We start from the raw sequence: 23,730 nt of genomic DNA on the forward strand, positions 1-23,730 counted from the left end.
ATTCCCTCCCTGACTTTGAAAAATCCAGTTTCCTGATTGGTCCTCTGGTCAGGTGTTTGGTTCTCTTTATTAACCCTTTACAGGTAAAAGAAACATTAACCCTTAGCTATCTATTTATGACACCTTCAAAATTCTTTTTACTTTCCTCCAACGTACTATTATTTTAGGGCTTACCCACCATGGATGCAGAAGGGTCCTATTACTCCTCTACCTCTCCAACATTTATGACTCATTTTCAGGCGATTCTTTTCTTTTCTGGTGCTGATTATTGTTTTTTGGCTGGTGTTTGTCCTATTCATCCTGTCTGCTATTTACTGCTTAATGACTTGAAAATGTAGACAAAGATTTAAACCATTTTGTTGCTATCTTCTACTTTTAGTGTGAAGACAATATCTCTAACAACTGGAAGGACAGGACTGAAATAGCACTCGAACCTTGTTTGAAAAGAGACGTGGATGTCAGATATCTCCAGTGGTTAACTGGCAGGCTGCGGTTCCAGTGGCGGAGTTTGCACGTTGACCATCAGGAGCAATGTAAACTCTTGCATAAGGTAAAAATTCCTCTGACTCACAGTAGAATTGTTTATTATTAATGCCCTACCAGTAAATCCCAGGTCTGTAATTAACACTGGTTCACTAGTTTTGTACAGTGTTTTATCTACTCCTGTAAATACAAATATATCCCTCTTCAACCCTCTATGCAAAATCCTGAGAAAACTGATGGATTGTGTACCATGGCCACAAGGTTATAATCTTTGAGTGGCTCTCCCTTGCAGCTTGGCATATTCACCATCCTCCCTACCAAGGTAGGTTCCCTCTGTATTTATCAGAACATGTCTGAGCTTGTTCTTCATGTCCTCCTAACTGGGAGCTGCTTGGCCAGGACGGAAGTGCAGGTTACTTATATAGATGTGCAGAAATGTAATGCAAGATGTCCACCTCTCAGTTTTTTATTCAAAGTGTTGGACACAACTTCAGCATCAAAAGTAGCAACAATTGGAAAATTAAATACAATCTGCCTCTTCTTAAAATAGTAGTGAAAGTCTGAATTAAACCAGGAAAGCTAAAGCAATTTAAAATCACAGAGAGACAGTAGCCTTTGCACAGTCAAGGTTGCAGGTTATTTTCCATTTTATGCTTGATTTTGGCACACTCACCTGAAATTTGCAAACAGCTTTGAGCATCATTGCCTGTATGGGTAGAGGGGAAGTCTCAGAGCCACAACTCCCAGTTGGGAGCATTGATGGCCATGGAAGGAAAAATAAATATCTAAAAATACTTTCACTAGTGAAAGACCCTTTTCATATGCTTGGCTAACTGAAATAGAGCTACTGGGAACTTCCATAGAGTCTCTGAGGCTATAAATGAGCCTGAGAAATTGCAGCCCAAAGGGAAGCTTTTATCAGAAAGTTCTGAAAGTCAGAACAAGAGGATTTGAATGAAGATGCCTTGTCAGTTCTAATGACTATATATGGCACTACAATCATAAGACTTTAATAGGTTTTTATTTTGTTTTTTAAATGAATTTATCACTAGTGGAAGGTGTCTGACTGAAAACCTGGAGACTGAAGGCCTTCATGTAGCATTGATTAGGTACTGCGTGTGCAGCAGTAAAGAACTTTTACTACACACTACCCATTGTAAATGTGGCTCAATCCTGACCTGGAACGAAAGAGGGCAGTTTGTGCTTCATGGCCGATTCAAGTCCTTGACCTCTGTACTGAGGTCCACAGCAATGGTGCCACTTACAAAGGTGTCTTTGTGGTGTGGAACTGGAATGGAACTGTCTTTCCTCCCCCACTCCCCCGGAACTGCAGGATCAAATTGGGATCTGCAAATCAAGCTGTTGTGTTTTGTTTCGTTTTTTGTAATGTGCAGCACCACCCCCAACAGAGATTGTGCTTGGGTCTCAAGAGAATAACTCTTTTGTTGATATGCAAGTGAGAAGAGAATCCAACTAATTCTTTCACCATCGTAAAGGGCTCTGCACAGCTGGTGACAGTAAAGTGATGCTACAATAGCATATGGGTGATCTGTGACTCATAGCAGGAAATATCTCCAGTGGCCAGTAACAGGACACTAGATAGGGAGGGCTCTGAGTTACTACAGAGAAATATTTCCCAGTTGTCTGTTTCACCCACATGCTCAGGGTCTAACTGATCACCATCTTTAGGGTTGGGAAGGAATTTTTCCCTGGGTTAGATTGGTAGAGACCACGGGTTTTTTTTGCCTTCCTCTGCAGCATGGGGCACGGGTCACTTGCAGTGTGAATGGTGGATTCTCTGTAACTTGAAGTGTTTAAATCATGATTTGAGGACTTCAGTAACTCAGCCAGAGTTTATGTGCCTATTATAGGAGTGGATGGGTGAGGTTCTGTTCCCTGCAATGGGCAGGAGGTCAGACCAGATGATTATGATGGTCCCTTCTGACCTTAAAGTCTATGAGTCTATGATTTCACAAGTAAACCGGCTAGATATAAATCTAAGGTCCCTGGGGATAGAAGTACATACTTTTGAAGATGATAGGCCAATTTCTGCTCTCTGATATGTGTACAGAGCTGCTGTTAAAGCTGCATGCAAGTAAGGATGGATTTGAGCTCTAGTATTCAGTACATAACCATTAACGATATTATATGTGCTCTGATACCTAGGCACTACAGTGTGAGTTAAGTGCAGAGTAGCAGTAACAGTGCCCTGTGTTCTGGATAACTGAAAGATAAAGTTCTAGATGCCTTGTAACAGTGCTCTATTACATATATATAAATGCTTAGTAGTTAAGCGTGGTCACAAAAAACACTATATATGCACAAAAGGGGCAAGTTGCAGCTGCTGTGTGCACCATGATTGTATATTTCCTGGCCCCTCTGGATGCAGAAATATGTCATACCATTGCATTAATATAGTTTTTATCATCTAAAGTAAGCTGCCATCTATCAAAAGATTGAGGTTTTTGAGGTATTCCATTTGAAAATTCAGCTGACCTAATATGATTTGTATGTGAGATCTTACTGTCCTGGTATGGTATGAAACCACGAACACCACATGCAAAGGGATGTAATGTTTTTTGTTGTACTGACAGATTTTCAGAATGATGGCTCTATAAAATTATAATTATTGCTTTTACTCACTGTGTTTAGTAACTTATGAGGATATGTATCTTGAATATGGAACAGAATTTATAATGGCTGATAATGACCTATAGTTTTAGCAAACTTGTGGCAACTTTCTACAGATTTCAATATGTTAACTCAAACTGGTTCTGAAAGGCTGGTCTCTGTGTTTGGAGTGTCATTAAACAGACTCTGGATATGCACTTTAAGTTCATTCTTGTTTTAGAGAAACTAGTAATTCTGACAGTATTCTGCATGTTAGATATAGGAAATATTGCTGGAAACCAGAATATGGCTAGAGCAGAAAAGGACTTTTTAAGTATGTCCGTTGTAAATTTATATGGAATTATTTTTAAAGCTGATTTTTTTGTTTGTTTTTGTGCCAGAATAAGTATATGAAAAGAAATATCAGAATTTTCCTGTGGGATAGCTCAATGATTTGAGCATTGGCCTGCTAAACTCAGGGCTGTGAGTTCAGTTCTTGAGGGGGCCATTTGGGGATTAGTCTTGCTTTGAGCAGGGGGTTGGGACTAGATGATCTCCTGAGGTCCCTTCCAACCCTAATAATCTGTGATTCATTTGTTATTGTGAGGTATTTCTGTATCTGGTAAAAGACTGGGACAGAAATTGCTATTGAATGGGAAGAGGGGCAAGCTGTGATCACAGAGGTAAATTCTGTTAATTCAATGAGGTGTCAGATCATGGATTTACAAAATTGGGCACCTGCTCAGAATATAACCATGTCTATTTATACACCAGTGTGAGAAAGTTAAGATATAAACCTGGCAAATTAGAATGCCTGGCACTCAACCCTATGCTGCTTCAGCTTCCTTGCTGTTTTTATCTATGCTGGATAGATTAAAGCTAGCATGCATTTGTCTGCCTGAGCTGCAGTCACACACTTTGGATTTCAGTACAGACAGACCTTTAGAGAGGAAATGTGGTATCTCATAATTAGGGCCCTATCAAATTCAGGGTCCATTTTGATCAGTTTCACAACCAGGTGCTTTTAAAATTAGTAAGTTTCATGTTTTCAGATGTTTATATCTGAAATTTCATGGTGGTGTAACTGTGGGAGTCCCAACCCAAAGGGTAAGGGTGGGAAGGTCACAAGGCTATTGTAGGGATGCCACTCTTCCATCTGCCCTGCTGCTGGCAGCGGTACTGCCTTCAGAGCTGGGCAGCTAGAGAGGAAGGCTGCTAGCTCGGTGCCCTGCTTTAAAGCCAGTGCTACTGCCAGCAGAAGCAGAGAAGTGAGGGTCACAGGGTATGAGGGGTGGGTTATCATAGGTCTCATTTTCCTGGTAGTCTCCCACCTCTTTGGGGGATGACAGCTGGAGCCCCCAGCCTTCCCGTGTTGGGGTAGACGACAGCTTGAGCCGTAGAGCTTCCTGCAGCTGGAGGAGATCCCAGAGGTGGGTGTGACCTGCTCCAAGAGCAGCCTCTGCGGGGAAAGAGGAAGTAATCTCCCTCACCATCCCCAGAGGACTAGCAGCTGGAGCCCTGTGCAGGGTTGTAGATTAGATTTCACGGTCCGTGACATGTTTTTCATGGTTGTGAATTTGTCACAACCCTACTCATAATACAAGGACAAAAGGAAGTGAGCAAAACTGAAAGGAGCAGCGTTGCACATTATTAAGGACAGAAGGGTTATGATCATCTAGTCTGACCTCCTGTATAATACAGGCTATGGAATTACATCAGATCATTCCTGCATCAATCCCAATAACTGGATGAGCTAGAGCATCTTTTATAAGGATACATCCAATCTAGATTTAAAGACTTCAAGTGATGTAGAATCCACCATATCTGTAGGTAAATATTCCAATAGTTAGTTACCCTCACCATTTTAAAAAATAGTGCCTTCTTTTTAGTCTGAATTTTTCTGGGTTCAGCTTCCAGCCACTGGATCTTGTTCTGCCTTTGTCTGTTAGATTAAAAACCCCTCTATTGTCAGATATTTTCTCTCTGTGTAGGTTCTTCTTGATAAAGATTAAGTTCCCTCTTCCACTTCTCTTGGATAAATGAAATAGATTGAGCTTCTTTACTCTATCACTGTAAGGCAGATTTTTCTAGACCTTCAGTCATTCCTAAACCTGATGAAAGGAAATACTTTTTCACATATGCTGCACAATTAGCCTGTGGAAATTCTTACCACAAATTATTGAGGTCAGAAGCTTAGCAGGATTCAAGAAAGGTTTGGACATTTATACAGATTAGACCACAAGACTATTTAGTTATAATAGTAAATATTTAAAAGAAGGGTTATATAAACCTTCATGCTTCAGAGCATAAACCAGCTTCAACCAAAGGAACTTTCCCTTGTGACAAGTTATCACATAACTGCATTTGCAAAATTTCTTGTATCTTCTGCTGAAAGATGTGATGCTAGCTACTGTCAGAGGATGCAGGGCTGGGTGGACCTGGCCTCATTTGGTCTGGCAATTCCTGTGGCAGCACATGTTCCCCACATGCTTTCAGCAGAGAGCTTGGAACCTTCTGAAACGCAGTGCTCATTGGTGCAAGGTTATATGAAGAGCTACTTTCTTGCCACTCCAGCCTATTTTTTTCACTAGCAGCTTAAAAACCACCGAGTCCCTCAACATTAATTTATTTTTCTTGCAATTGTTTTCCTCTTTCAGCCTGATTTTGGGCTTTAGTAGTATGGAGTTATAGTGTGTTGAAAAAGGAGGCTTATGGTAGTGTATTTTATATGTAATGCCTGGCATTGTGCCATCTTATGGGATTCAACTTGTTCTGTGGCCCTGTGTGGTATTGGTCTGTTACCTCCTCAAGAAGGTGTTAGCCCAGAAGGCAGAGTTTAAATACGAGGTCTGCTGTGGCAGCAAAATGTCTATTTTGGGCAAATGTGTGCCCTGTGGCTGATGCCTCTTGGAGGGGCTCTTCTAAATCCTGTTTAATCTATGTGCCCTTCCGCCCAAGAGCCCAGGAAAACTGTCTTTAGGCTTTCATGATGAAGGAATTGCTTTGACCCTTGACAGTGGTACCAATTGTAGGTCCATTTCAATCAAGTACTCTGGCTTGGTTGAAGACCTTGATGTCCTTCATGTTGCTGTGTCCTAAGATCTCTTTGATGTGAGTTTTGACTGATGAGAGGTCAGATCTGAATCCTAGTTCCAGAAAGCCTAAGGATTTGGCGCCATAATACATCAGAATGGAGGAGTGTCTAGAACTGAATAAAGGGAAGGAAGCAGCAGCGACATGATTTAGAGTGAGAGAAATGCATTTGGAGCTGTTCCTTTTTTAAAAAAATTCCGCACAGACCTGTGTGTTGTGCCAGAGGATTGCCACCAGAAGTGAGTTTTGAAAAAGGAATACCAGAATCATGTTAAGTTTCAAGGAGACAGGATAATTAATCATCGATATAAAATATTTGTCAATCGCTAAGTGCATGATAATAGTAATATTAGAAAAAGGGAAGAAAAGCATCTAACATTCTCATGTCATGTGGACAGAAATATTAATGAAATGTGAAAGACTGTATGACAAATGTGCACTAGTATCTTGTCTAACAGCTGCAGTTATTACAGTAACAAAGGGATCAGCATCGAATAGAAGGAATTGCTTTTTATAGTTCCCCTGACTCACTTGGGAAGATTCTTCCTCATATAATTGATGATGATATCATCAAAACATCTGGGGCAAGAGCTAGTTATGATTTACAGCAAAGATTTAATACACCTAATGGCATTTTCTGCATTAAGGGAAGAGATCAGAAGCTATACATTGTGTATAGCTCTAACAGGTATGTGAGTAAATGCGTTAATAACTTTTTAATGCTTTACAAATATTTTAGGTGAATTCTGTTATGGGGTAAAAGTATTAGACCCTGAAACACCTTGGGAAGCGAAGCCCTCTGACTTTAGACCAGGCAGCAGCAGTGGAAACTTCCTCATGCCACCCGGTTAACGCTGCTGACATAATGAGACCATTTTATGAGTAAGAAGGTTGTTCATTCCCCAGGGTCGTTCAGCCTCGGTTTCTAGGACACTGTCACAAACAGGGCAAATGGCAGTTGTGTGTGCACCTGTCTGTTGGGAATTGGATCATGACCACCAATTCACTTCAAGCAAGCAGCCAAGGAGCCTTCAGATAGTACCAATTTTCAGTCATTAACGACCTGGTCTGTTTATATTTATTTGTATCTGTTTATCTAATTTTGTCTGTTTCAGATTCATTCTTACACTAGTGGCTGTCATATGGACCAGACCATCGGTCATTTCTCCGTCACAGAAACCGATCTCATTAGACAACCAGATAGCTACAAACAGGTAATGCTGTGGTACTCGATCATGTTTTGTACTCTGATGCTCAACAGCCCTTATACATATACTGGTCTATATTCCACAGAAAAAGAGGCTATTTCCAACGTATTTTCATCTTTAACTGCCATGCTGGATTGCCCATTTTTAGATGCTGAGCTTCCAGCATCAGACAGCTCTGGGAATTCCCCTTGTTCTAAGTTATAGGCATTCTGAGATAGTGGAAATTAAGCATAGAAGTCTTTCCCCACGCAACTGATCAGCTGCCTGTACCTGAACAAATGAGGACAAGGCAGGACAAAAACTATAATGAAAATCTCCAGATCACTTTATTAACAAATGTGGGAGTACGTGACTACAGGCGTTTTCTATCCATGACTTCTGTGTTTCTAGGACATTTGTGGGCCTGGGGGAGTCCTGTCTATAATAAATGGGGGCTTTGGTTTTGTTACTCATTGCTGTAACTGGTTCAGAACGACAGTAAGTATGTTCTAAGGATAATCTGATATGAAGCTTTTAACACCTTGAATGTCCATTTCATTTTCCTATCACAAACTTGCATATGTAGGAAGTCCTGGTGAAGGCTAATGCTCTGTACTTTCAAGGGACCTAAAATTTGTCCAGTCTCTGCAAAGTCTGCGTAATTCTCTGTCTCTCTCCTTCCTCTTCAAAACAAAGGTTTCAGTGTAACTGCAAAAAGCCAGCTGCCTACTACTTTTGAGCAGATCTTCAGTAACAAACTAGTGTGCAGTTGCCAGGACAGAACCGTTTCAAATATCAAGGTTCCAACTGGCTGTTATAAGCAGTGAGCAAAATAATGCTCTCTGAAAATGAACAGAAATACCTTTCGTCACACTGTCTGGAGTGGCTCACGACCATGAGTGCCTACCTCAGGACAGACTGTCCAAAGAAAGGCAGACATCCCAAACTGGTGACATGTTCTATAATTCGATTTCACCAAGCCAGTATCAAACATGAACTCCTGGGTCACTGTAACAGTCTTACCATGGAATCATAGTTAGTCCCCTTTCACAATCCAGTCTGTCTTGCCACCCAGGCAAGCTGGACTATGTGATAAATGGTCACTTACACCAACAAACACAAATATTCGAGGCTACACCGCATCCCAAGAGACCAGTCACTCACCCAGGTCGATTTACGTCTTAGATCTCACACCAAAGACAATGCTTGTAGCCAATTCTGTTGTAAACTAACTAAAGGCTTATTATCTAGGAAAAAGAATGAGGAGTTAGAGGTTAAACCAGGTAAAATATATTTACATGCGAGTAACAGTTTATAATTGCAAATGGTGGCAGAGATGTAGTAATCTGCTAGTTTCCCAAAAGTGTCTCAGGGCTACCCAGAATAAACCTCTTGAGATCCATCTTCTTGTTTAGTTATTCTCCCCTGTTAGAATGCAAACAGTCAGAGATGATGGACTTTTCTTTGTGTCAACAAATTGACAATTTGGCTACCCATATGGGGTCTTTCTTCGATGACAGAGAGAGTGGAATGCATGTAGAGTCTTTGATCTCTGATCATCAAATATAATGACCACTTGCTTTGAAATGTGCAAGATTTGGGATTTTCCTGTTCAAGTTTTCATTTACATTACACAAGGCTTCTTTCTCTTAGGAAGAGTTATTTAGTTACAGGGGTATATACAATCTAGATGTTTTCTATTACATTCTAACAGGATACAGATAAATGAAAACAACACATGCAACATCCTATGAAGTTTAAACAATCACTTTGAGCATTGGCATAGGCATGAGCGGGAACCTGGTCAGTCAGCATCAAGCCTTTGATTTGCAATATTATTGGTTTTTTTTTAAGATTATTACTTGAGTTCTGTGTCCTTAAAGCATCTGAGTTTCAAATATCAGTGCAGACAGCAAGCAGCACAAGTTAGCCTGGGCATTGCCAAATAGTTTTGGTATGAATTTTGTGAAATTTGTTTTTTTTCCCTAAGTAATGTGACATTTTTATTAATGTCACTTTAAATAACTAGCCTTACGGATCACTAAAAAGAGGCAGCATATCAGTTTGTCATATTGTAATATACCCTGTTGGCAGATGGTATTATAAATAAATTCCTGCTTTGGGTATCATTCAACAGACAATATAGAGTGGATCAAAGTGTCAGAAATCAGCTACTATAGAAAGACCATTGGCCTGGTTTTTACTGATGCCAATATTTCATTTTCATCGGAGATTTCCTGTGAGAGAACTTGTTCTGACTGATAGTAAAACAAGAGATTTTGTTCTGAGAGACAAAATGTGATAGAATACAGATAGCTATGATGTTAAAAAGTGGAAAAGTCATGTAACCCCCTTCATGTTCACTTGTTTAAAATTACCATCTCTTGGGTTTTTAGCTATAAAGTCTTTTTGTCATAGTTTTATACACGGACTTTACCAACCATTATTCTTATGTCATCTTGAATTTCTGTGCCGGCTTCATAGGAGGAGAATTTTCCATTTGTAATCGAATCTTTGCCACTTTCTCACTAGTCAGGGATTAAGCCATATTCCAGTTTGGTTAATTGTGTTCTGTTTACATAAATGTCTCCTGCAATTTAAACTGCATGTGATATTGTTTTTCACTTCCCATGTCAGTGGTTGGGTAGAGTTTGTATGATCTGTTAGATTATGTGTTCAGTCCTGAGATGGCAGTATTTGGTGAAGTTATTCCTGTGTTTTTGGGATTGGAAAGTACTTTATAAATGTCAAATGCTTGGATTTTAGGGGATGACAGTGTGTCCTCTCCATTTACCAGGGGATTTACACACCCGATTCCTGTTGGCAGCTGGAAGAGAGTGTAAATACCCTCTGCATCAAGAGATTACTTTGACTTTCTCTGGCATGTAAATTATTGGGTTGGTTGATTGTGGATATGCCTTGGCAGCCATTGCTGAGAGCAGCATATGAGGTCAAGAGTACCTCTGTATGCCTCCCCTTGCTGTGTGGTGCATAAGCAGAGATTCCAGCACTCAGCCCTGCTCCTCTCCCTCATAAAGGGTGAGGGCACTGCGAGCTGATTGCTGTTGCCAGATCGTGGTGACAGGTGCCAAGCATTTCACCAAAGAAATGTCAGAGCTTTGCTTAGTGATGAAGACAGCCTATGCCTTCCTTTGCCTGTGTGTCATCTGTTGAGCTCAGAAGCTGATTGGATCAGGGAGTTTATCTTGTTGTCAGTAAAGCTCCTGGCATACTTCTGGCACAATCTAAGGCTCTAAGCGATAAATAGCAATAAGAGTCTTGGGTATGTTTTTAGGTTTTTGGACTAGTGGTTGCTGTTCACCGTCCTGTGACGTCCCAGGTTTGATTCAGGGTTCTGGCCTCTGGCACTGTGGATGATGATAGTCTTGGAGTACTGTGGGTCTTCCAAGAGCCACAGCCTATGTAGCATGAGGCAGAGAGGTGCCTTTCAGTTTCCAGTAGCAGCATTGTCTCTGAAGGAGTGGTTGTGTTCATTTCCTGCCTATAAGGACACTGGCTGTGATGTGGGATAAACATGATAATCCTTCATACCTGGAAAGACAATGTAAGCCCATTCTTATAACGTCTAAAAGAAATTTGCCTTAGTTCTACATTACATTGTCACTATCTCTGGTGGTTTACTTTGCGCTGATAAAAAATATTTTGTCCTTCAGACCTGTTCAATTAACATTCTCATCACAAGTGTGACCACACAGAGATCAATGAACTTTAAGAAAAGCAGCCCATTTACTGCCACCCACCCACCCATACCTTTTCTCTCTCGCTCTCTGTTTTATGTGTAGAACTCAATCTTGTTTTGTTCTGCTTTGAAAGAATAAAGGCTGCAAGCAGAACTGAGGTCACCGATAAAATGCTGGTGGCACTAGAGAGATCTGTGTAATTGTTAACGTAATAAGTAAAGCAGTCACCTTTAAATGCCAGTAAATCAATCTACTGTGTGCAATATCAAATACAGCAAATAAATAATAGCAAGGAACTGCCAAATGAACCTTAACAGAAACTCATTAACACTTAGATATGAATAGCTTGTCATTTGGTTTCAGAATTTTGTTATGAAAATATTTATACTCGGCACATGTTGACCAAAACATTTCTCTATTTTAAATGGATTTTCCTTAAAGCTTGTCTGCATGTGAAGTTAGTACAGAATAAGCTTGGGTGTGGATTTAAAGAGCAGTGGCTGTTTAACATTGACTCCTTGGGGGGATGCTCATTCTGCACTGAGGGCTTGTCTACACTGGCACACTAAATCAGTGCCACTGAAGTCAATAGCAGCATGCTCTCCTGTTGACTTCAGTACTCCACCTCCCTGAGGTGCAGTGCAGTGTAGATACCAAGTTAGGTTGATATAAGCTACGTTGCTGGGAGAAGAGGTGTAATTTTTCATATCCCTGAGTGACATAACTTGCATTGTCTAGAGCGGCAGTGTAGACCAGGCCTAAGAGTGCCGTTGTGAGGTTTAGCTTAGTCCACTTTAAAGTCCAGTTTTGTGATGGGCTCTACAAGCCCCACACTAAACCAGGGCATGGCATCGAGCAATACTGGGATAGGGAGGCTCTGCCCCTCAACAGGTGCAAGGCATGCTTTCAGTGGAGGAACAGTTTCAAAGGACACTCATAGTGCAGGAAAGTGGAGAATGAGCTGCATGTGGCAACAGGAAGCAAGGCTAATGCTGAAAGCTGTGCCAGGAGTGGTAACAGCTTTGTGAAGACTGCTCTAACAGCAGGGATTGGATTTCCTCCCTTCTTTGGGAATTGAAAGCCCTAAGATAGATTGACTGAACAGGATGCTAAGGGGATGTCTGCACAGCAATTAAATACCCATGGCTGGTCAATGTCAGCTGACTTGAGTTTGAGAGGCTTGGGTTGCAGGACTGTATAACTGAGTAAGTGATTGACTTCGGACTGAAGCATGAGTTCTGGGATCCCACAAAAGGGGAGGGTCCCAGAGCCCAGGCTCCAGCCTGAGCCCGAATGTGTACACTGCAATTTTATAGTCCTGCAGCCCAAGCCCTGCAAGCCTGAGACAGCTGACATGGGACAGTTGCAGATGGTTAATTGCAGTGTAGATATACCCCAAAAAACCGAGGAGAATCTGCTAAATCAGCGACCATGCCCCAAACTGAGGAGTTCCATACTGATAGGAAGTGACTCGGAGGAAACATAATTTTGGGGTAGTTCAGTAACCGGGCTGGACACTTTGAGAAACTCATAAGGCCCTGGGTTAGGACCTGGTAGAGTAGTGGGCCCAGGTCCCCCTATCTTGTCCCACCTCTCCCGCTCCCAACTCCTTTGCAGTGACTGAACTCTGGGGAAGCAATGAGGCCATGAGGGGGCGATTGAGGCTGCAACTGCGGCCCCCCTCTGGGATGACTAGACCAGCGGAAACCATAAGAATCATAGAAGGTTAAGGTTGGAAGAGACCTCAGGAGATCCTCTAGTCCAGCCCTCTGCTCAAAGCAGGACCAACCCCAACTAAATCATCCCAGCCAGGGCTTTGTCAAGCCAGGCCTTAAAAACCTCTAAGGATGGAGATTCCACCACCTCCCTACGTAACCCATTCCAGTGCTTCACCACCCTCCTTGTGAAATAGTTTTTCCTAATATCCAACCTAGACTTGCCCCACTGCAACTTGAGACCATTGCTTCTTGTTCTGTCATCTGCCACCCCTTGAGGACAGCCTAGCTCCGTTGTCCTTGGAACCCCTCTTCAGGTAGTTGAAGGCTGCTATCAAATCCCCTCCTCACTCTTCTCTTCTACAGACTAGATAAGCCCAGTAGTTCCCTCAGCCTCTCCTTGTAAGTCATGTGCCCCAACCATCTATTCATTTTCGTTGCCCTTGGCTGAGCTCTCTCCAATTATCCACGTCCTTTCTGTAGTGGGGGCCCCAAAACTGGATGCAATATTCCAGATGTCGCCTCACCAGTGCTGACTAGAGGGGAATAATCACTTCCCTTGATCTGCTGGCGGTGTTCCTATTAATGCAGCCCAATGTGCCATTAGCCTTCTTAGCAACAAGGGCACACTGTTGACTCATGTCCAGTTTCTCACCCACTGTAATCCCTAGGTCCTTTTCTGCAGAACTGCCACTTAGCCAGTCGGTCCTCAGCCTGTAACAGTGCATGGTATTCTTCTGTCCTAAGTGCAGGAGTGCACTTGTCCTTGTTGAACCTCATCAGATTTCTTTTGGCCCAATCCTCCAATTTGTCTAGGTCATGCTAGACTTATCCCTACCCTCCAGCATATCTACCTCTCCCGCCAGCCTAGTGTCATCTGCGAACTTGCTGAGGGTGTGATCCATCCCATCATCCAGATCATTAATGAAGATGTTAAACAAAACCAACCCCTGGGGCACTCTGCTTAATATCAGCTGCTAACTAGACATGGAACCGTTGATCACAACGATCTAGCCAGCTTTCTGTCCATCTTATAGTCCATTAATCCAATCCATACTTTTTTAACTTGCTGGCAAGAATATTGTGGGAGACTGTATCAAAAACTTTGCTAACGTCAAGATATATTACATCCACTGCTTTGCCCATATCCACAGAGCCAGTTATCTCATCCTAGATGGCAATCAGGCATGACTTGCCCTTGGTGAATCCATGTTGACTGTTCCTGCTCACCTTCCTCGCCTCCAAGTGCTTCAAAATGGATTCCTTGAGGAGTTGCTCCATGATTTTTCCAGGGACTGAGGTGATGCTGACCAGTCTGTAGTTTCCTCAAATTCTCCTTCCCTTCTTCCCTACTAGGCCTACAAGTAGCTATTTCACTTCAGATCTGCACCTGACCTTATTCTGCATTAACTTCCTATGTAAACAAGTCCTTAATTTAAGAAACCTTTAATGTAAAGTATTTAACTTCCAGTTCTTCTTCGAGTGCTTGCTCATATCCATTCCAGTAGGTGTGCGCGCGCCGTGTGCACGTTCGTTGGAGACTTTTACCCTAGCAACACTCGGTGGGCCGGCAGGGCGCCCCCTGGAGTGGCGCCGCATGAGATATACCCTTTGCTGGCCCGATCCGCTCCTCAGTTCCTTCTCGCTTCGCGCCCGCGTGAGTCGGTCGTTGCGAACTGGTGGAGCGGCAGGCTACCGTGTTTCGTCCACACCCTAGCGATTCTCTTGACTCTTTTGTAAATCTGTATATAGTGATTAGTAGTAGTTTAGTAATTAGTTTTACTTAGTTTAGTTTTTATAGTTACTAGAAGGGATCGGGTTAACCCGTCCCCCCCGGTACCGGCTCATGCAGGATACCGGGCTTTAAACCGTGCGCAGCCTGCCGTCGGCCTAATGCCACAGGCGACCGCACGATTCTTGTCTGAGAGTGTTGGGCGAGTCCCACTTAACAAGACAAGTGCAAAATCTGTAAGGCATTCAAGCCTCGTACCAAAGAAAGAGCGGGACGTCGCCTGAGCAGTTGCTGATGGAGGCAGCTCTCACTCCACTGTCCTCGGCACGTCGCGCAGGCACCGGGCACAAGCGCCTCCGGCACCGCACCGCACGCCCTCAGACAGACACCATCCACAAGGTCTCTTGGCACCAGCTTCTGGTCGGCACCCGCTCGCTGTTCCGCGAAGCAAGAAGCGTAAGCCTCCTGCGGCCGCTATTCGCGGCGCGCAGTCCGAGCTCTATCTAAACCAGACCGCTCGGCACCGACTACATCTGCCGCAGCTCGATGGTCTGGTGCACCGTTGATTCCGGCTCCGAAGAGCGTCGAGTCTGGTGCTCTTAGCTCACCCGGCGCGTAGCGGGGCTCATGTGCCTTGCGAGAAATTTCTCGCAGCGGACCTAATCGTGATGACAGAGCGAAGCTGCCTCGAACCCCGGCCCGCCGTGCGGGTCCCAAAAATCTACTGGCAAGCCGGCTCTCATAAGATCTCCCTGCACCCGTGGGACCCTGCCGCTCCAGGTCCAGATCCAGGTCCCGCAGACGTTCCCGCTGTCCGTCATTGCTCCGATCCCGCAGACCGCTCGCAGTCCCGGTACCGTTCCCATCACGGTACCGGGTCGTACTCCGCGGTACCACTCGAGGTCCCGGTCACCGTCCAGCCAATACCGGCACCACCCAGATTCGGCAGATCTCTGGCACTGAATGTCGCGGCAGCAGATCTCGGCATGCGGCTCTCGAAACCGGTCGACTCGACCTCCGGCACCGGCCTGGTGAGTCCCCGGTTACCTTCACGGCGCGGGATCCCGGCACGCTCCCCGACCGCGCGGACGATTCTGTTGGCCGCAGGGATGTATCTAACACACGGTCTCTGCTCCACCATGGCCGTCCCGCCAACGCGTCCATCTCTTCCCATGCTGACACTGCTCATATGGGGAGTCGGACATCAAGTCCCATCAGTGCCCTTTTGGACTCCGTGGCTTACCCCACCAGAGCCAAGGTAGCCACCATACTCGCCGCCCACGCTATCCGCCTCTGATCACCGAGCAAACCGGAGTCCAACGGCGACAAGACCCCTCCATCAACCTTGGCAGCAGCTGCCTGCCCAGAGCGCGGCCAACAGGAAGCGCCACTGATGCTCCTCAGAACGAAAGTCTCTGACATGACCCTTGGTCCCTGGCCTCGTCCTCTTCCCGAAACGCGGCCTGTGCGGGAACGCAACGTCAGGGCCGCCGCCTCACCTCAGGTCTCACCAGGATCTCCTATGCCGGGTGGCCTTGAAACATAAACTTACCGAGCAGAGGAAGTTCTCGAGGTAGATGCCATGGTCAGTAACCTTTCGGCGGAGGCAACCAACCAGGTGGCTCCCCTTATTTTCCATTCAGGCACGAGCCGACACCATCTGGCAGACCCGCTTCGATTCCGCCTACAGAAGGGGTGGAACGAAGATATATGGTGCCGTCAAAGGGATAGAATATTTATGTCCACCCTCCGCTTGCTCGTTGGTGGTCCAATCCGTAAACGAGAGAGAGCGGCATGGCCAGCAAGCTCCGCACCAAATCCCGAGAGCCAGGCGGCATGGACCTATTGGCAGGAAATCTACTCAGTGGGAGGCCTCCAGATCCGGGTTGCGAATCAACAGGCCCTCTTGAGCCATTATAGTTTTCAATATCTGGGAGGCAGTGGGGAAGTTTGTAGAGCTAGTCCTGCAGGACTCCCGCCAAAGAGTCTCCTTCCTGCGCAGGGAAAAAGGTTGCGAGGACCTCCCTTCAGGCCTCGTTGGAACGCCGCAGACTCGGCGGCTAGAATCTTGCCTCGGGGGTGGCTATGAGGCGATTTGTGGCGCAAAGCGTCCGGTCTGCCGCCTGAGCTGCAGTACATGGATAGGACCTGCCCTTTGACTGTGAGGGATCTCTCACAGAAAACGGACCCTTGACTCCAGAGGTCTCAAAGACAATCGTCGTGATAAAGCGTTCGCGTGGGAATGCACACACCGCAGACTCAGAGAAACCCTTCCGTCCCAGCCCAACGGTCCACCCCCACCTCGCCAAGGCAGGACTTCTCCAGAAGGAGAGCCCGGACCTCCTTAGGCGCCAGTCTGCCCAAGGGAGTAACAACTCCAGTCCCGCGAAACCACCGCGCAACCGAAGCCTAACTTTGAAGGTGTGCTTGAAGCACCCGTACCAATTTCTTCCAGCGATCCCGCTCACTTCGCCAATCGCCTTGCTGCTTCTCGCCCTGCTTGGTCCCAGCTACATCAGACCGCTGGGTCCTCAGCAACGTGGGAAGGTGGCTACCGTCTTCAGTTTATTCGACCACCTTCACCCTCCTCCTCGTACCCTCTTCAGGACCCCTCTCACGAGCACTCCCTCAACAGGAAGTCCCAATATCCTAGCGTTGGGACAATAGAGGAGGTTCCAGAGCACTTAAGAGGCAGAGGGTTCTATTCCAGATACTTCCTAATTCCCAAGGCGAAAGGCAGCGTCCGACCCATACTGGACCTGCGAGCTCTGAACAGTACATCAAGAAACTGCAAGTTCCGCATGGTGTCCTGGGAAAATCATTCCTTCCCTCGATCCGGAGATTGGTACGCTGCCTCTCGACATGAGGATGCTTATTTTCTATACCGTTTACCCACCGCACAGGAGTTTCTCGCTCGTGCTGAACCGCGTCACTCGCAATTGCGTTCTTCCCTTTGCCTCTCCTCGGCCCCGAGTTTTACGAAGTTATGGCGGTAGTAGCTGCATACCTCGCGTCCGTCGATGTCATGTTTTCCCATACCTCGATGACTTGGTTGATTCGCGAGGTCTTCCGAGACCCAAGTAACGCGAACGTAGGCTTCATCAAGATCTGTTTTCTCGTCTAGGTTTAATCATCAATCAGACAAATCCTATTCTGCGCCCTACGCAGACATAGAATTCATAGGGCACTGCTGGACTCCAATCGAGCAACAGCCAGCTTGCCTCCTCAGAGGTTCCGGTCTATAGTTATCCTCGTTTCAGAGGCTCCAAGCCTTCCCCACAACCTCTGTCCGCACCGCCTCGCTCTCCTCGGTCACATGGCTGCGTGCACTTTCGTGACAAAGCACGCGAGACTACGCATGCGCCCTCTGCAACTCTGGCTCGCCTCGGTCTATCGGCCACGCAGGGATGCCCTGGACATGATAATCACAATACCGTCGCACGTGCTGGGATCCCTCAACTGGTGGCTGGACCCGCCCTGGTGTGTGCCCGGTCGACCGTTCCATCCACCTCAACCCTCGCTGTCCCTAACAACGGACGCTTCCTCTCTGGGGTGGGGCGCACACCTGGGCCATCTGCGTACCCAAGGTCTTTGGTCCTTGCCGGAACTCCACCTCCACATCAATGTCCGCGAACTCAGGGCGGTCCGGTTGGCGTGCCAGGCCTTTTCGCCAACAGCTACAGGGCCGTTGTGTTGCCATTTTCACGGACAACACAACGGCCATGTATTACATAAACAAACAAGGAGGGACACGATCTTCTCCTTTTGCCAAGAGGCAATGCAACTGTGGGACTTTTGTATAGCCCAGTCAATAGACTTGATAGCCTCCTTCCTCCGGGGGTCCGGAACACTCTAGCGGACCGCCTGAGCCGGTCGTTCCTGACACACGAATGGTCCATCCGTCCGACATCCTACTTTCTGTTTTCCGGAAGTGGGGCTTTCCCCAGATAGACCTATTCGCCTCCAAGGAGAACAGGAAGTGTCAGGTGTTCTGCTCCCTGCAGGGTCGCTCCCGGGCTCTCTCTCCGACGCTTTCCTCATTCCCTGGAAAGGGTGTCTCCTTTATGCCTTTCCACCCTTTCCCTTAGTCCACAGGGTCCTGCTCAAGCTACGCAGGGACAAGGCCAAGCTGATCCTGATCGCTCCGGCATGGCCGAGGCAGCATTGGTACTCCATGCTGCTCGACCTGTCCCTAGCGACTCCGATACCACTGCCCCTCTACCCGGACCTTATAAACGCAGGACTTCGGCAGGCTTCAGCACCCGGACCTTCCGTCCCTGCACCTGACGGCGTGGCTTCTGTCTGGTTAAACGAGTCTGAGCGCCAGTGCTCCAGCCAGGTTCAGCAGGTCCTTTTGGTAGTAGGAAACCCTCTACGCGGGCGCGACTTATCTCTCGCTAAGTGGAAGCGGTTCTCTTACTGGTGTACGCAGCGTTCCCTGGTCCTAACGCCGTTCCAGTCCCTGTTGTCCTGGACTATTTGTGTTGTATCTCAAGGGCCAAGGCCTAGCCCTCTCTTCAATTAGGGTCCATCTGGCCGCAATCTCCACCTTCCATCCTGGAGAGTCCGGCACTTCCACCTTTTCTCACCCAATAGTTTCCAGATTCCTTAAGGGATTGGAGAGACTCTACCCTCCGGTTAAGCCTCCTTCCCCTACATGGGATCTCAACCTGGTGCTGTCTAGACTCATGGCCCCCCCTTTTGAGCCGTTAGCCACCTGCTCCTTACTCTACCTGTCTTGGAAGACGGCCTTCCTGGTAGCTATCACCTCGGCCAGACGGGTATCTGAGCTCCGTGCGTTGGTAGTAGACCCACCTTACACCATCTTTCACAAAGATAAGTGCAGCTACGACCACACCCAGCCTTCCTTCCGAAGGTGGTCTCTGCCTTTCATATTAACCAAGACATTTTTCTACCGGTCTTCTTCCCGAAGCCGCACGCATCCCGCCGGGACCAGCAAGCTACACACCCTGGATGTCCGCCGGGCTCTGCATTCTACATCAGCAGGACTAAAGCCTTCAGACGCTCGCCCCAGTTATTCATAGCAGTGGCGGAGCGTATGAAAGGTCTCCCTGTAACTTCCCAGCGGATTTCATCATGGGTGACGTCCTGTATCCGGACGTGCTATGACTTAGCTCACGTCCCAATTGGCCGACTCACCGCCCATTCTACTCGGCTCAAGCCTCGTTCTGCCGCTTTCCTGGCCCAGGTCCCATCCAAGACATATGCCGGGCGGCTACCTGGTCGTCCGTGCATACCTTCACATCGCACTACGCGCTGGTTGAGCAATCTAGAGACGATGCCGCCTTCAGCTCAGCGGTCTTACTTTCCGCAACGTCTCACTCCGACCCCACCGCCTAGGTAAGGCTTGGGAATCACCTACTGGAATGGATATGAGCAAGCACTCGAAGAAGAAAAAGACGGTTACTCACCTTAGTAACTGTTGTTCTTCGAGATGTGTTGCTCATATCCATTCCACACCCGCCCTCCTTCCCCACTGTCGGAGTAGCCGGCAAGAAGGAACTGAGGAGCGGTCGGGCCAGCAATGGTATATATCAGGCGCCATAGCGGTGTCACTCCAGGGGGCGCCCTGCCGGCCCACCGAGTGTTGCTAGGGTAAAAGTCTCCGACGAACGTGCACGCGACGCGCGCACACCTACTGGAATGGATATGAGCAACACATCTCGAAGAACAACAGCTACTAAGGTGAGTAACCGTCTTATCTTAATGGCAAATGAATGAACCTATCTGATTTCATGTAGGTTCTACACATAAACAAATTTATGCCCATGAACAATCCAATGTCATGGCATGAGTGCACATCTTTCTTTGTAGGAAGAACTCTAAGAAGTTAAGATTTTTTTTTTTACTTGTGCAGTGGAGTATGTACAAATATCTAATCTCATAGGGTATGATTTTTTGGGAGGGCTCAGCTCCCAGTCAATCCGTACAGATCACTCACATATTATAGTAAGCAGCACATGTGCATTGTGCATAGGGTCTACATCAGTCGGGTGGGATTTTGTAATTTCTCATCAAAACTGGGAAGTTAAAAGGGATTGAATAATAAGCAAATTTTAGGATAAGTCTATTCTGATTCCTAGATGTCCTGACCACTTCCACTAAAAAAAGCAGGTGTCCCAGGTAGCTGTTACAGATTGGTTGTTTACAGTGTGGTTTTTTTTTTTCCTTCTGTGAATGATTTACCTGTGGATTGATTTCTTGCAATGGAGTAAAGAGCTTCTGTTTCAGCTGGACACCATACCTTCAGATTGTTGTTGCTAGGAATGGTTTTGCTTTGTGCGGTTTCCAGCAATGATAGATTGAACTCTTTCTAACGATTGATCTGTGACATATCTGAGGCACGTTTTCACAGTTATGTGTGCATGCACAGGACTGTCTGTAGGCATGTTCACTTGTGTATATAATATGATGTGTATTTTTCAAAGCTCCTTAACTGTACACAGACAGGTTGAACATTTGATTGAGCACATGCAAAGGCTCCATACTCACATTTTGTGTATAGATTTTGTGCACTTGCTACTATCATGTAAAGCACCACCTCCTGGAAGCGATGCCAAGACAATGCAACTAAAGCAAGGCCACTAATCTAATCTGTCTTCGTTCTTACAGTGACACTCCTCATCATAGTATTGGACTATCTTCAGAAATTGATTCTAAGCCACTGGCTACCTGAAGACTTGTCTACATGAACAGTTAGGTCACGGCAAGATGGGGTGTGAATTCACCCCACATTAGCCTGCTGCAGACTGTTTGTGTGGACCCTGCTGGTGCTCATTAACCAACTGTCCTGTTTAGTTTGATTAGTCTTGATTCAAGCTCAGGATCCACATGAGCGGTTAGTCTATGGCAGGCTAATGAGGAATGGATTAACATTCCAGTTTGCCACAAATGAAGTGTTGGTGCAGACAAGCCCTCAGATTCTAATGGAATAGGCGAATGGAATAATTATAGTTTTACCCACATGCTATCTTGGTACTGGGTGAGTGTGACATTAATGAAATGTTCTCACTGGCCAAAGGACATTGTAAGCTGCAGCTAGGTATAAAAAAAGGGGTGATGAAGAAACTGACCAGAGTAAACCCTCTTGACACTTGCTGGTAGCCCAGACCTTGATCCCTTAAGTGATTATCAAGGAACCATCAAGTTACTATACGGCACTGGTCTTTCAATTTGATTAGATGCACTTGAACCAACAGACACATCTCTGAAGGTGAAGGGATGCCAATGTGAAATGTCATGCCCATTCTGTAATCCCAGCCAAGATATTTCAGTGGTCAAATTTAGTTCATGAGTTTTATGCTGTGTGTAAGATAGACCAAGAAACTTGTTTTTCCCTGAGTTGTGATGATTCTGAGGCAAGTTCTCTGTTGCTGAAAGAAGATACTTATATAGTGCACTGTCACCACCCAGGTGATGTCTGGAATACTTTGGCAGCCATTGTATGAAGGACATATGTTGCTTGTTATCTTTTAGATGCAGGGCCAAATCTTTAGCTGGTGTAAATAGGAGCTTTTTTTTCTTCAGTGGAACTACACCAGTTAACGCTAACTGATTATTCTTCTGTTCTTCTTTGAGTGCTTGCTCATATTGATTCCAATCAGGTGTGGGAGCACTGCGTGCACAGTCGCCAGAAGGTTTTCCCCTAGCAACATCCATTGGGTTGGCAGTGGAGCAGCGCCTTCATGGAGCCACGCACAGAACCCTGCTGACCCACCGCCTCTCCAGTTCCTTCTTACCATCAGTATCGGTTGTTGGTACGCTCCCTCTCTAGCTTGTCGAATGATCCCATAGTAGCTTTCGCTTATTTTTTCTTGTAAATTGTTTAGATAGTGGTAGTGTAGATAGATATGTCTTAGTGGTTATAGGGGGTTCTTCTCCCTGTTTTTCCTTTCCCTTCCACTGGGACTGGGACATGCCTTGGTCCCATGGATTTAAACCATGTGGGGTCTGCCAAAAACTAATGCCCAATGGCGACCCACACACAACTTATCTAAAGTGCTTGGGTGAGTCCCACCAAACAGACAGGTGTAAAATCTGCGGGAGTTTTCATCCCTGCACTAAAAAGAAAAGGGACCGTAGATTAAAGCTTCTGTTGGTGGAGGTAGCCCTGCGACTGCAATCGAAGTTGAGCCAAGGGATCCGGCAGCGGGCTCCCCCATGTCAGTACACAGCACACGGCCTTCGATTAGGATTAGGGAGTCCGGACTCTTGGGCTACAGACCCTTTGTGATAAATGAGAGGGTGGGAAGCTCCGTTTTGTGGACACCCAGCCAGCCAGTTGGCTATGGAATCCCTCTTGGTGGTGGTTCTCTACTTGCTTTACCTGTAAAGGGTTAACAGGCCCACAGGTAAAAGGAAGGAGTGGGCACCTGACCAAAAGAGTCAATGGGAGAGCTAGAACTTTTTAAAATTGGGAAAAAGCTTCCCTTTGTCTGTGTTATTGTTGTTCTCTGGAAAAGAGGGGAACAGGGAGCAGTTATGCTGTGAGAAGCTGAAAGCCAGGTATAAAAAACCATCAAATCATACCTAAAGATTGCTTATCTGAAACCCCAAATATATAAGTAAATTAGGCAATGTCTAGGAAGACGCGATTAGGTTCATTCCTGTTTGTTTCTTATTGGCTTGTGGACTCCTCTGTGCTAACACCAGATGCTTTTGTTTTGCTTGTAACCTTTAAGCTGAGCCTCAAGAGAGCTATCTTGATGCTTAATTTTTGTAATTGTTCTTTTAAGGTCTAGCAAAAAGCCTAAGTTCCAAATGTATTTCCTTTTGTTGCGAGGAGGGGGAGGGGTTGATAAAATTTGCCTTTTTTAAGAACAGGATTGGATTTTTGTGTCCCTAAGAGATTTGTGCGTATGTTGTTTAATTAGCTGGTGGCGATAGCTGATTTCCTTTGTTTCTTTCTCAGCTCTTCCGTGTGTGTGTGTGTGTGTATGTGTGTGTGTGTGTGAGTGTGTGTGAGTGAAAGGGCTTGAGGGTACCCTACAGGAAGGAATTCCCAAATGAACCTTCCTGGGTCTGAAGGTCCTTTTTTTTGCACTTGAGTGGTGGCAGCATCTACCCATCCAAGGTCAGAGAGAAACTGTAGCCTTGGGAGTGTAATACCAGCGTGGAGTGGCCAGTGTTAATTTTTAGAATCCTTGAGGGCCACCAGCTTCTGCACTTGAAGTGCCAGAGTGGGGAAT

General features: G+C 45.9%; 1 protein-coding gene across 1 annotated transcript in view; it reads left to right on the forward strand.

Annotated features, from left to right (window-relative positions):
- Positions 1–23,730, forward strand: part of TEDC1 (tubulin epsilon and delta complex 1) — a 174,596-nt gene that overhangs the window by 45,109 nt on the left and 105,757 nt on the right. Inside the window, exons 4-5 of the mRNA XM_075067994.1 lie at positions 380–550; positions 7,302–7,400. Of these exons, the coding sequence (XP_074924095.1) occupies positions 380–550; positions 7,302–7,400 (270 nt within the window). The remainder of the gene's footprint in view (positions 1–379; positions 551–7,301; positions 7,401–23,730) is intronic.

The sequence above is a fragment of the Chelonoidis abingdonii genome, chromosome 7 (assembly GCF_003597395.2).
Source record: "Chelonoidis abingdonii isolate Lonesome George chromosome 7, CheloAbing_2.0, whole genome shotgun sequence".
Classification (NCBI taxonomy): domain Eukaryota; kingdom Metazoa; phylum Chordata; order Testudines; family Testudinidae; genus Chelonoidis; species Chelonoidis abingdonii.